The following is a 15,098-nucleotide window of genomic DNA, read 5'->3' on the forward strand; positions in this document are numbered from 1 at the left end:
GCATGCAAAGGTTTTCACCACACCAACTGTCATAAAACTCAATTGTATGATCAAATCAGTCCAACAATACAAATTGGTTTGACCATCCCGCTCGTCAGGTATTATTGGGTAATAACTCACAATGATATTTTTAAATAGGTCAGGTTCAAACCAGTTTGACTGGTGACAAATAGTAAGAAGAATTTGGGGCATACAAGAAACACCCAGATACACATGATGATGTAAATAGTAAAGTGTATTACTTTGCTGGGGGAAGACTCTAAACCTCAAATTCAGTTGGAATAAAGATAAAAATGTTTTGATCCAAACCAGAAATGATTTATCCAGTTAAAGCCACTTGGATTTGAACATTTCTTTTGTTGATGACAGAAAAAAGTGTGAAGAAGGAATATTCTATAACCTGTGAATAGACACATAAGGCTCAGCACATGTCTGATCAAACTGATCATTTGTCTTCCCAGAGACCAACATACTCAACTTCATTCCTATTGATCAATCTCCGGTGTATCTTTTCCCTCCAAAACACAACTGAAAGAACCGTTGCTACCCAGTTCACTAAACACCTAAGATGATATTGTCTATTAGGGCCTCTCAGGTTTGGTTTCAGACCATTTCATTCTAATGAAACTTTTATCACGAATGATAACAATGACCTGCTGCTCAACTCAGACCTTGGCCTCTACTCAGTTCCACTTCTGCTCGAACATGAAACACCACGTTTGACATCACTGACCACAAAATCCTGTTGAATCATCTTCAGTATAAACGCTGACATCACTGACACTGAACTGAAAAGGTTTTATGCAGATTTGCATGGCAGGACAGACAAGGTTATTTACAGCAGCTCCTCCTCTGATTGTTATATTCTCTCCCAGGGGGTTCCCCAAGGCTCCATCCTTGGCCCACTGCTTTTCCTCGCTATGTAAATTTCCATTTTACGCAGATGACACATCGATTTTCATTCCCATTCTGCCAGACTCAGACTACACTCTTAGACTTATTCACTGTTTGACTTCCTCCCAAAAGAAAATAATAGAAATTAAATTTGTTAAACTGAACTTTCAAGAAAACACATCAACAACTCATCACTAAAGCAACTTTTTTCCCACCTCAGATTCCAGTCACATTCTTCATCAATTTCTAACACAGTCACAGCCACATGCAGGGAATTATAATTCCTGCATTCATCTAATCCAGATCTGTTAACACGCTCTCATCCGCTCTCACACTCTAAACTTAAAACTAGAATTACCGCCACTCAGACTTAGTTCAGATTACATCCCATTTTATCCAGAGTTGTTTAAAATACTAACCATTTGTGTGAAGTGTTGTCGTAATTGCTTTGTGAAGTGGCTAAAAAAGTGTTTTGTGAGGTCACCATGATCTTGACCTTTGACCTTTAGCCACTTAAATCTAATCAGTTCATCCTTGAGTCCAAGTGGACCTTTGCGCCAAATTTGAAGAAACTCTATCAAGGTGTTACTGAGATATCGTGTCCACGAGAATGGGACGTACGTTCGTACAGACGATCAGAATAGAAACTGCGTCTTATTACCCACAATCCACTCCAAGATTGAACACCCTCTTACCTATCAAGACTCCTCAGTGGGGTCAGTGGTTTGAAATATTTTATGTCAAGCAAATACAAGACAAACTGCACAAACACACATTACCTGTATGAACTGTGGTGTGAGGTCAGCTGTGAGGAGCCAGTTCTCCAGTCTTGGGTATCCGGACAGAGCTGCAGGTCTCTCCCTCTCTGGTACCCTCTGCTTCCACTGCAGCTGCGTCCACATGTACTCGGTCAGCTTCACCTGTAGGGGGAGGGGCACACCACACACTGCTTCACTCTGTCTCACTCAGGTGTAATCAAAGCTTCACCAACCAGCAGAAACACTATTATAAAACTCCTCCCAAGTGGAGGCAAAGTTATTGACAGTAATTACATACAATTTTTTACATAAATTTTACATCTAAGTTTCATATTGCGCATATTTCAGTGTTTTATTTCATTATAAATCTTTAATCTTGGACATACCTTTAATTCATTTTTCTCTGCCTGTGTAAGTCGTCCTAATTGCTCAGGTGTTAATTTAAAGCTCTGTATGACACACTAATTAAGGGGCGAGTTATTTCAAAACGAACCTTGACCTTCACCCTATAGCGACCATAAATATCAAGGAGTTGTATGTATGTAAAGCAGTAGTGAGAAATGAGACTTCAGTTTGAGGAAATCCCCCTGACTGGTGGTCCACACCAGATGTCTGCTGTTAAACCGTCTGCAAACTGTTAAAATATGTGTGAAGTGACTGTTAGACTCCAACTGCTCAGAAGATAATGAATGCTGATGGACATGAGCATAACTTTAAACTTGTCATTGTAAATAAAATTTGGACAATCGCAGACATTTAAGCTACAAATATATATTTCATTTATTTTAGATGGATTAGCAGCTCTTTAATTAACTGTGAGGCGGCTTCACCTTCACTGCAGGTTTCAGATTCAGTAAAATCTTCGCACGCGATGTGCAATGATTTCCCAGACATCTCGCATAAAAAAAAATAACACAACTGTTCTGTTTTTCAGCCACATTGCATCACATGTTGCAGTAACCACGTGATTTTAAAGAAACTTCATTGAAAACCTGAAGAACAAAAAACAATAAGGAGACTTCGTTTCTCCCTGACCAAAGCCTCTCTTGACCGGTCACTCAGTTTGACGGGACGACCAATTTAAGGAAGAGTCCTCGTTCCAAACTTCTTCTATTTCACAATTATTGAGGCCACTGTTCTCCTGGGAAAACTGTTCTCCTGATCTATAACTCACTACAGTTTCATCATGGAGGTCCACAGGGAGTTTTTGTTGGACTTCATGACTTGGACTTTTTGCTAACGCAGTGTGAATTGTGGGACCTCATATACACTTAGACATTATGAAGTATTATATATTTAGTTACCTTAAGCTAATTCTATAATATTACTACACTATGGTATTAATATTTTTACTTACGTTAAAGTAGCCAGTTGCACAAGTCACCTTAAGTTTTCTTCTTAAGTAAGACACTTGAGGATGAATTTCTCCTTAGCTGAGGGAGTTACTTGAAGTTGTTGTACAGATTAACTTAAAGGACTTCCTTTGATAAGATAAAACTTTAATTTGCAGCAATGAAAGAGATTTTACAGCGGTTGAATGCTACAGTTTCCATGGAGACTGTTTGTTTGCTGGCATTAGCACTTGTGATAGCGGTTGGAAAGATCACGTAGCATAGTGTGGTTTTTTTCCCTTCGTTTGGCTGATAAGATCTTCTGTGCAAGTGATTTAAGGAGAAAGTTTTAAATACTTAACTGAACATTTAAAGGAAACTTTAAGGAGAAGACTTAAGGGTGTTTTGTGCAGCAGTTTTTTATTTTTAGGAAATCTTAAGAAGCTTTGTGCAACTGGCCCCTGAATACGTCTTCCACCCCTAAGGGATTCTTCTACAGATGCACGCTGAAGAGCTCTTTCAGCAGCCTGTTCAGGGTGGAGGGCGCCTCCATTATGCCCATTAAAATTTTATAATGTTATCTGTGTATTAGTATTAGTCTGTTGTCTTTGAGTGGCGCGTCAGCTGTGGGTCAGTGACGTATCCATTACAGCTGAAGAGTTGTCCCAGGCTGTTCACGCACCTGAACTCATCAAGGTGCCATCACTATTAATGCTTACAATGAAAACACTGTGTGTGTGGGTATTTTGACATGCAGCCATGTTAGCAGCTCTGCAACGCTGTACTTAAACACAGCGGTGCTTTGAGCTAAATGCTAACCTCAGCATGCTAAGATAGCAAAAATAATACTTGCCACATGCTTCCTACTTCCGGCTGTTAGCCAGTACTGGAAGATAACAGCTGGAATCTGCGCAGATGTGGAAGTTTATGGGCATATTTTTGGACCAGAAGTTTTATTTTGCTATCTGCTCAATAATGACAACATTAGCAAGCTCATGTTTGTCATGTTCACCAAAGTTTAGTGTGTTAGGATGCTAACGTTTGCTAATTAGCACTAAATGCTAAGTAGAGCTGAGGCTGATGGGAATGTCATAAACACTGGTGATAAAAGTAGGGACTGTGACTTGACACTGGAGGTAATGGGAATCATAGAACCAATTAGAAAACATCACCATGGTTACCAAATAAATAATGACTTTTGTGATCCTCTGACTTTTCATTTAGTGCCATCATCAAAATATCAAAGTCCAAGTTTTGTGCTAAGGCTAATTCTGAGCACCGTGACAGTGAAAATAACAGCAAAGAGAGGGTGTGCAAAAAATATTTGTGCAGACGAGTCAAAAACAAAAGCTACATTAAAAAAAAAAAAAAAAAGGTCAGAAAGAGGAGGACAAGAATGACACAGGAGAGACAGAGAGAGAGAGAGAGAGAAATGAGAGAAAACAAGAGCAGTTGGTAAACCACATGGGGCTTTCCTGACTATCATGAACATTTTGCATAGACTCACTTCTTCAGCCTCACGTAATGTACCAGGCTAATAAGGCTGCAAACACAAACCCCTGAACGCTGGATACAACAGTCTGCTCAAAAGCTCATTTTAAACGGTTTGAAACCTGACAGATCGTTTTAGTCTGATAGTTCCTCTACAGCTGCAATACACTGTGACACACTGAGAACCATCGCAATGTGTCAGTGTAACCACCACTACAACAACGAGTGCACAGAGCTGTGAGGAAAGCAAGTAAAGAAGCATGGAGCTGTAACATACATGAGCACAGGGTCACTCGACTAACTGTGGCCCAAACACAAAAATACAACACCCCAAATATTCATCAAAATCTCTCAGAATATGCTTTCAATTCTGTACATGATAGCTACTTTTGGGTTGAATTTACAGTTTAATACAGAAGTTTGGGCACCGCTGGGTAAATTCTATATTTTGTTTTTATTCCACATTTTTGTTTCTTCAAATGTTAACACACTGCTAATTTTATATTTCCTGAATATGCAGTCACCATACCTGGCTTGTTAGCTTAGTTTGCTAACTAGCTAAAGAGCCAGCAAAGGAATTAGCCTCGGGTTAGCCTCCGTCAAGACACCCAGCTGCGCTAACGATGCTAACAGGAGCACATGCTTGCCACATTTATAAAACCGGCATGCACCGAAGTCTCCGCTCCACACACACTCCGCCTCTCTACGTTCATTTTCACATACTGACTGGCTGATGGATAAACTGCAGCATTTAGTAGCTAAAGATATTTTTCTCGGGAGGTGGTGGAGACCAAAGTGGAGCGCCAAAGGAATGCTAAATGCTAAGTTTTTAGTGGGTTAAAAAGGTCTATTAATTAGGTTGAGCTCAGGGTAAGGTAATTAACCTGACTGAGATGACAGCTTGTACAATATGCATGTATATTTATGCATGGATAGTTCCATTTTATGCATGCCTACATTTGCATGTAAATGTAAGCATATTTCAAATCTCAAACCTTTATTGTTTTTTGTTCATATATTTGCCGTTTGTGGTTTTTGTGTTTCATTGATCGGCTCCATTTTAATGAGCCACACTTTAGAAAACTGTGGTCACAGAGGAACCTCATCATATCAAGCAGAAACTATTCTCATGTTTCCATTTTCTACTATTTTGACAAGATAACACGAATTCACAAAGATGGATGTGTGTGTGGGTCAGGCAGTTTCAAAGGTCAAGAAGAGGACAGGAAAAGGAAAAAGAGAATCATCTAAGCTCTTAACCACAGTTCATCGATTGTACACAACTCCCTCGCTCTTCTGTCTCTAATATTTTGCCCCAACACAGCAGCACACTCGTCCCCGCCCACTGTCTTTCACGTCACTTGATGCTCTTGCTAAACTCGACATGTTCACAAAGCGTGGGAAGGAACCACAGCCAAATTCTGCTTCTTGCCACAGATATATACACAAGAGAGAGAGTGGGCAGCAACAACCACTCCTCAACTACAACACACACAAACACACACACACAATCACATGGAAAATTAGTCAGAAAAAGGAAACCCTCCCCATTTGACCGATCTGTGATGTCAGAGAAAACACCGCCACAAGAACTTTAGGACAAAATTAAAAATTAAAAAAACTAAAGTTTTGACACTTGATGAATGTGATGAAAACACCATCACCATGGTTCTCACTGGGTCTCACCAAGCGGGAACCTCCGAGGCTGAAAGATGACGCCAACACTGATGTGCAACAAACTGCAGTTCCTCTAATGACCACTAGAGTCTGGCTCCAACAGCGAGTCAATCCCCATAGACTCCCGTGTTAAACTTTACAGCAGAAATAAGGTAGTGACAAGATAGCGACAACGTGATTCATGTGATTCATCTTACTGCTTAGCAACTTACCCAGGATAAATGACATATAATCATAGATGTATAAGTATATTTGATGAATGTGACATTCACAGATTGTCATTTATTTTTAATTTGCTGTCATTCTCAAAAGCGTGCCCATGCCTCTTTCCTGGAAAACACACTCATACAGTTTTGAGTTGTTTTCCATAGTATGTTGTGTTGACGTGACGTTCAGAAGCTGCAGAGAAGTGTTTGAGTTTCAGACTGTGGGTGGACAAAGTGCAGGACTGTGACTCCAGAGTCTGGTGTTTGCACCCGGAGTCCTGTCTGTGGTTTGGTTTCAGCAGCACAGACACTTAAGGAAAGACTGAAAGTGTTTTCAATTAAATGCTAAATGTCTTCCCCAAAGCTTAACCACGTGCTGTGAGCGCACAAACATAACTATAAAAAAGAAACATTTTCCTGATACGTTCAATATGTGACTTGCCAGATCCAATAATTAACATTTCCTCATCATGTTTAAAGCTCCATGTTTTCCTCTTCTTCTGTGTTTTCTTTGAAGGGTTGATCCATAAAAAGATATAAAAACCATCTCAGTGTAGTTTCACATCTCCTCTCTCAGGCTTCTCTCTGGAGCTCTTACAACAGGCCGGTGAGCCAATCAGAAGAGAGGAGGCTCTGAGCATGTGATGACAGTAAGATGACAAATACATTTTATGGCTCTGATAAAACAGAAATCATCATCATAGATAATGCCTTGCTATAAAAAGCAGCAGGATAAGAAAATGAGCTTCTGTCTGTCGATCTCCTCCACTCTTACATCACAAGCAGCTTCATCACAATCAGCTGATCGGAGTGAGTTTGTGCGCACATGTTGCAATCCTGGTATATATATATGTGAAACTGTGGTTAGGCAAATTAAAATTAGTATTAATTATATACTACAAATAAAAAGTTATTACATTAATGGGAAAACAAGTCAAATATTGCCTTGACATTTGCAAAGGCGCGAGCAATTCGCCATCGTCCTGATCATCGTCCATCAGCACAACCCCAGCTGACACAGTTCTCTCTTTACTGATGTAAAGCACATCAGGTTAACACTTTGATTTAATGTCCATTACGTGTTTGTCCACAGTGGCCACATGTAAGTGTTTTAAGAGCTGGATTCCAAAGTGGTTCCTATTCATTCTTCTGGGTTTGCTTTTGTATTGTACATGCACGTAGTGTTTCACACAATGGCCCCCGCTGGGATGACATCATGCACTTTAACGTCGCTTTTCTCGGCACTCTGGATTTACAAACATAGTTCATGATACAAAGACCAAGTGTTGACCTTGTCTGCAGTCTGAGGTTGTATTGTTCCTGTTTTTAATCAACCTCATGAGAACAGTGGTCAGGTTGTGTTGCAGACAGTGTTTATTTTTCTTCTCCTTTTCCTCCACCTTACTAACCTCTTTACCTCAAAACACAGGACACCACCCTGTGGCACCATCCTGTCCCTACAAAGGTGCTGTGTCAGCTGTTTTACAGTCACCCTTTTTTATTGGTCATTAACGGGAAAACATTTTTTTGGGCAGAAGAGATTTTTTTTTTGTTGCAATACCGTGAGTGGCCACTGGGATAAACTGAGAGCAGCGCTGCAGAGTGGCCAGGTTCATCAGAAGGTTTAGTCATCTTGCTCTGAGACATTAAGGTCATTTAGATCCTCTAAATTTGAGATACAGCAAGTAGATTTGTCAGGACTTGATTCATAAGCTGTTGTTGAGGCCATCATTGTAAATCCTGCAGGGCAGAAGGTTTTAAAGCTCCTCCAGTGTAAAGGTCTGTGTCCAGGTGTAGTGTGATTATAGATCAGCTCTAGCTTCTATATTAATACTGTGAAAGTATCAAAGCCTCAGTCCACAGAGAAATGCACACAGCCTGTATTCAGAAACTGAGCCTTAAAACCAGCCGTCAGGACTTCTGGAACTTTGTGATGTCACAACAAAGCAGTCACCAAGCCCCGCCCACCTGGACCCTCCATCCAAACCTTTGAATGATCTGGTTTCTCTATATTTTTATTGCATCACTTAGAAAACAGTCAGCCAATCAGAAGAGAGGCTCAGAGCCTCCTCTCTTCTGATTGGCTCACTGACCTGTTGCTCCAGAGAGAAGCCTGAGAGAGGAGATGTAAAACTACACTGAGATGGTTTTTGGTTCTTAAAACCACAAATATATCTTCTTATGGATCAACAGTTCGAAATAAAACCCTGGAGAAGTGTGAAATATGGAGCTTTAAAGTTTAAAGAGTTCTGGTGAATTACATGAAAATACATATTTGAAAGGCATCGACAGGCCTGTATCACAGCATCGTGGGAAAAGCCCCACAATAACAATGGCTGTGATCTATTCAAGAGTCCCAGTGAGCCATGACAGTGTGACAGCAACCCGAAACTGAAGCTAAATGGAGTTCAGCCATCACCATCATTAGTCTTATCACTTGTATCTGTGCTTTTCCTACTGTGACGAGTCAAAACTTTAATGTTTCAACTAAATTGAACAAATCAAATTTAAAAACTTGAGGCCATATTCAACATTAAGACACAGTCAAATATAAGAGAAACTTCTCACTGCTTAATTCAGAACGAGATTTTTAGCAACAGAAATCAAAACATTAAATATGATCATGGAAGAAAATCCTTCAGAGGCAGAACAGTGAAGGTTTCTGATGAGGTCTCAGAATCTGGCAGGATTGGTTTCTAATATAATGGAAAGGGGATTGGGGGGGGGGGGGGGGGGGGGGGGGTCTGGTCTCTAACAGCTAAGGAGCTGGAAAGTTTTCCACACTCTTGTTGGAGGCTCGAGCTCCAGCTGCTGTCGCCGTACCTCTAAAGTGCGGATCTCCTGCTGGGTGAGGTCGTTGGTTGCGGTGCATCTGGTCCTGAGAGCCTGGAGGCTGGAGGTGGAGATGTCCACCAGGTTCTGGATGAGCCGGCACTGACGCAGAGCCTCCTCAGCTCCCCCCGGTTTTGTCCTGCCCCCGCGGACCCCCCTGTCTCCTCTGCCCGCTCCTCTGTCCATTAGCTCCACATCGGCGCGGCTTGTGTCACAAACGGCGACCTGAAGACGCGTCGCACGCCAGCGCTTCCTCTCCACGGCGCATCGTTTGAAAAACACGTTTCCGCGTTTGAGCTCTGAAGATACAACAAGACTCCTCCAGCAAGTCACCTGAAGTTAGACACAAGTTCACAACCACTTCCTGTTGTCACCTTCAAATTAAACCAAGACTTGAGTAAATATAGATGAAAGAAGTCGATTATCCCATAGAAACGTAATGAAAATATGTCCCTATATCAACAGTGATTGTCATATATGTCAACTATAATGGAATAAATTATCACCACACATATTCATCCTATTGATATTATATTAAAACATATATTTAAGATGAATTTTAATATGGTATATGGTATGATAAACTTAATTTACGGTTAAGTTTATTAAAACTACATAGCTACATATTAAAAAAAAAATTATGTTTTTCCCATTACTTTCTCATTAATTTTAATTTCTTATCTTCCCATTCTGGGAAAGCTCTCAGACTTTTGGACCCTACTGTTTACAACATCAACATAGTGACAGACTTTGGGATGGATATATATTTACATATGTCTACAATATAAGCATACACACATAAACCTACATATTTGAATGGGCTATACATATATTTCTCATCAGGTTTCATATAAAATAAAAATACATATGTGCTTATATAATAACAGCATTAATAATAACAGCAAAAAATAATAAAAAAAAAAATCAATATACAAAAAATGATGAACATCAAAAAATGGAAAAACTGTGATACAAGGTGATGAATAATAAAGAGAGAGTGCGACCAGTCATGAATATAAAAGACTGGAGAATAAGATTTTTATTAAAGTTTCATTTTTCATTTACAACATAAAAAATGTCACGGGCATGTTTTAGAGCAGCGGTTCTCAGAGCGGGGCCCCTCAGGGACCCTTGAGGGGGTTCCTATAAATAACACAGTGACAGGATGTATGAATATTTTGGGTTTCAAACATTTTCTGGAATGAAACATCTAATTTCCGTCAGTTCCTTGATGTGAAAAAGTTTGAGAACCAGTGTTGAAGAAGAAAGAGTTCACCTCTTCTCCTTCTCTGAGATAAAAGAGAAAACACTGCCCCCTGCTGGCAGAGCTCCGTCAATGCAGAATCACATTTCCACACAGAGGGAGGGGGGGGGGGGGGGGGTGTCCTTCAACCCCGCTCACTGCTGAAGTGCCCATAGGCTCTACAGCCCTGTGAACCTCAACCATCTGCTGTTATGTAACTGAACCTGACTTCCTGTTTCTGTGGAGGGAGAGGAAGGAGACAGTGAAGTGGACGTCTGAGTCATGAGGTCAGATGAGTCACGTTGCTGTTGAGTAGATGAAGGGTCAACTGGTATCATTGTGCCTCCCCAAAGGTTATCACCGTTCACTGCTAATGAATCCTCCAGTGTCAGGAGATGTTAAAGTTTTATTTAACGTCAGTAGCACAAATTAAACTTGGTCAGAGAGCGTTCAGAAACTCTGCACATTGAATTTTTTTTCCCAGGAAACTGAAATAGCTGCTTTGATTTAATCACAGTGGGATTTTTCATTTTATTTTTAACTTGTTTACAACGGTTTTAGCTTTTCTACAAGACTTACTGAACCTGGCAGAGAAAGCGCCGAAATAACATTTAGACCATAATCAGTTCACAGAAAACTCAGTTAAACAGTAAATGTCAGTTTTAGATGGGTGTGGTTCTACTGTGGAAAGTTAAGAGTAAACACATCTTTATTATGTAAACCAAAAAATAATTAGTCTTCAAACTCAATTTTAAATCAGGTTCCTGCCACAAGATGGCGCCAAAAAAGAAGAAAAGTAAGGCAAAACTGCCTTTACAGTGGGGAACCTTAAACATTAACTATTATATGTGAAAAACATCTTAACTCAGGATGTTTATTATTACAGATTAACATCAGGTCCAGTCACGCGGATCGGGGGCCACGGGTCAATGACCTGTGAATATATTTTAAATGACGGGAAGGCTGGATTATGAGTGCGGGTGCAGGTTTGTAGTTAATTCATTACTTTTGTTAGATTGATAGATAACTAAACTAAACCTGGGGGAGCTCGCTCTGTCTGTGGACACCTTCACAAAGCAACTCAACACTCACCTGTCTAGACTTGGCTCTTTATTTATTGTTATTACCTCTTGGAACAATGTGGCTGATATTGTTTTCACCTCTGTGAGTCGTGAGACACCGACTTACTTAGAGTCCCAAACAAATCTGCAAAAAACACTGGATCCTACGTTTCCCACAGAAAAATGTGTAGATTTACATCAATGTGTGTGTTAGCCGAACAGATCCAGTCAAACCAGATGATAACAGTGTTTTCTCATGCGAATTAATCATATTTATATTAGTTATGGTTATCAGTTTATTCCTGATCAAACACCTGGTGACATATTTACCCTGCATTTGCTCCAGATAACTCTGGAACTCTGGACTCTGCTTGGCACACAAACACACACACACACACACACACACACACACACACACACATACACACACCTCTTACTTTAACGCTCTGTATTGTGACGAGGTGAAACTCTCGTCGTGTTTAGCTGCCACACGTGAAGCAGTTTTCCTCTGTCTCTCAGCGCCGGCAGGCAGCTGTGTGTTTTAGGACTTTGTGAGTCAGTGTGTGAGCTTGTGTTAAAGTTGCTGTGGTTGCCAGGGAGAAACCAAGGCTGTCTGACATGTCTCTGAGATTGAAAAGGATTCAGTGTTCAGCCTGACACGTAATGCATTCCTCCAGCGTGCTTCATCTCCATTACATCAGCTGCCCTCTGATCCATTTGGATAAATGCTGTTAATGGTTTTCCATAATATGTTGGATTGTGATACATTCTTCTTCTCAAATAAATAATGTGTTATTAAAAATTAAAGGGAGAAGACTCAACAATACAAACTGGACTGGACAGTAAATGAAGCCTGCAGTTTTCTTCTCTGCCTGCCGACTGCTCCACCCTTCTGTCCCTGAGAGCCCATAACACAGCCATAACTCACTTCCTCTGTTTGTTCAAATCTCTCTCTCACTGAGTCTCAGATCCTCATGAAGCCACATGATGATCACAGAGACGTGATGGGAATTATATCGGATCAATTCACTCAAGTGGATAAAAATTACAGTAAATGTCTTGCAGCGGCACATCAGACCAATCTGAGGTCAACGCTGCTGGTTCTTTAATGACTGAAAGACCAAAGTAGAGTCATGAAAATTACAGTGCACTGACAATTAAAATGTCCAACTGATGATCGCTCGCCATTATCTCTTAGCTACAGAAGCCCTGAAAGGCAAGTGAATTCATTTCTGAATTATTTTAAAGAAATCTTTCATCTTTAAACATATTAAAAAAAATCTTTTTTTTCTTCCTAGAATAGAAAATCACTTGCCTCTTGATGGTTGTTTATACAAATGAAAAAAATGAAAAAAATGTTTGTTTTTTTCATATGTCAAAACAACCCTGGGGAGGCAAATGGCAATTCTTTTTTTTTATTTTTTTAATTAAAAAAAAATTTTTTTTTTTAAAATTTCAATTAAAAAAAAGATAGAATAAATAAATATATATAATTATTATATTATATTATATTGTATTGTATTATGTTATATTTTATTATATTATATTATATTATATTATATTATATTATATTATATTATATTATATTATATTATATTATATTATATTATATTATTATTTATTTATCTATTTTTATTTTTACAAATTCATCCCAGAAAAACAAACTCACTTGCCTCTTGGGGGTTGTTTGAAAAAAAAACTAGGAAAAATGATCCTGTGTTTCGATACTTCTGCCTTTTCTTTGTCAGAATAACATTATTTGTCTCTGTAAATGCTGTAGATGCAGAACTTCAGTAACATCAGTGATTCATCATTAACAGACCGTCCGTCACACAGACAGACAGACAGACAGACAGACAGACAGCAACCTCAGACTTTCAACAACAACCCAGGTGAGCCTCCCTGCTAACATATAACTTACAAACACAAACACACGTCTCAGCGTCCTGCACCTCAGCTGGTTGAAGGAGGCTCCAAACAAACCTTCACCAGGGAGAGGTGCATCAACAACTAATCAGCTGATTATTTAGATGGTTGTGAATCCATACCACTGCTTACAACACAGTCTGCTCATGACCTATAGGTTACAGGTTTCTTTACTTTGGCACCGACACACACCGTGACACATACATCCTGACACACACACTACGACACACACACCACGACACACCCCCTGACACACCCCCTGATGGCTGAGAGGCGGGAAATATCTGTGGCATTAGTAACATGACAAAGGCATGATGAGAATGAGAGAAGGAATGACTGAACTGTGACACATGGATGTATGGGATTGTACAATAATAATAAAAGTGATAATAATAACTAGAACATTCCTGAAGAAATTCTGAATGTGCAGTAAACAGTAAAAAAAAATGCCCTGATTTAATAAGTCTAATTAGCCAATCAGCAAGCCTGATTTTTTTTTTTGTATTAGCAGCCTGTGAAATGAACTTTTAATAAATAGATATGAGTTTGTTAAATGTTCAGTCCTCTGCAGGTTAAAGGTTCTTTCTACTCAAACAGCAGCGGAGCTGTTCGATCTGTCGTCAGCTGTGGGAACTCAGTCGCTCTGCTTCAGTGTGTGTCCTCCTCCCTCATGTTCAACTGTAGGTATCAACAGTCCAAGTCAATAATAAACCGGACCACAGCCTGTGTGTGTGTGTGTGTGTGTGGTGTGTGTGTGTGTGTGTGTGTGTGTGTGTGTGTTTTAGCTGCTGGTAAATTTCCATTCGGCTGATAGGAGGACCTCTGGGGGCGATAAAGTATTTTTCCTCTCTGCTGCTGTCCGACAGATAGTTAAAGTTTTACAGTGTTTGTCTAATACTCAGATAAGACTGGAGGCCAAGAGGTGAGGAGAAAAACTTACATAATGAAAGGTTAAAGTTAAATTAATACAGTGTTAATACAGTGATACAGTATAAAACATTACATATGAGAATGTGTTATTTTAAGGACAGTATTTTAAACTATAAATAGTAATATTTTATCTATTAAAACAGTCAAATCATTATTGTTAAAATGATGAACTGTGTACTTTTTGCAGTGCCCATTAGCAAATATTACTGATTATATAATACAGTGACTGGGGAGCTCACTTCCTCTCCTGCCTCAGGCCGGTCTTGGCCCTGGTCTGGACCAGAGTGGCGGCCTGACAGACTTTTTTCAACAGCTAATTATCTAATTCTGTTAAATGTTGATGAACAGCTTAAAAGTGTGTTGTAATCAGCCAGCACACAAAATGGCGTTGTGTGACCTTGACCTTTGACCACCTAAATGGAATCAGTTCTTCCTTGAGTCCAAGTGAACGTTTGCGCCAAATTTGAGGAAGTTCTGTCGAGGTGTTACTGAGACATCGTGTCCGTGAGAATGTGACGGAGAGACGCCCTGAAAACAATAGAAAAATATCATTTTTTCATTTATTTATGTTTTTAATTATCTATTGCAGCATTTATTTATTCAAATTTATGACATTTTTTTTTGTCCTTCATAGTCAATTTTGGGTTTTCGTTAGTTTTGTTTAGCATTAAATTATAGCTGGAGCCTCTTCATGTTCCCTCAGGTGACACCTGCTTTAGTCGCTATCTTGAGTATAGTTGTGTTTTGTT

General features: G+C 39.6%; 1 protein-coding gene across 2 annotated transcripts in view; it reads right to left on the bottom strand.

Annotated features, from left to right (window-relative positions):
- Window positions 1-9,464, bottom strand: part of LOC130168006 (kinase suppressor of Ras 1-like) — a 38,225-nt gene extending 28,761 nt beyond the window's left edge. For both annotated transcript variants that reach the window (XR_008827368.1, XM_056374562.1), the window contains exons 1-2: window positions 9,181-9,464; window positions 1,674-1,814 (exon numbers count right to left, since the gene is read on the bottom strand). Coding sequence is in view for 1 of the 2 variants with exons in the window: in XM_056374562.1 (XP_056230537.1) it covers window positions 1,674-1,814; window positions 9,181-9,375 (336 nt within the window). In the remaining variant the exon portion in view is untranslated. The remainder of the gene's footprint in view (window positions 1-1,673; window positions 1,815-9,180) is intronic.
- Window positions 9,465-15,098: the final 5,634 nt, after the last annotated feature.

This window comes from Seriola aureovittata, chromosome 4 (genome assembly GCF_021018895.1).
Source record: "Seriola aureovittata isolate HTS-2021-v1 ecotype China chromosome 4, ASM2101889v1, whole genome shotgun sequence".
NCBI classification, from domain to species: Eukaryota; Metazoa; Chordata; class Actinopteri; order Carangiformes; family Carangidae; genus Seriola; species Seriola aureovittata.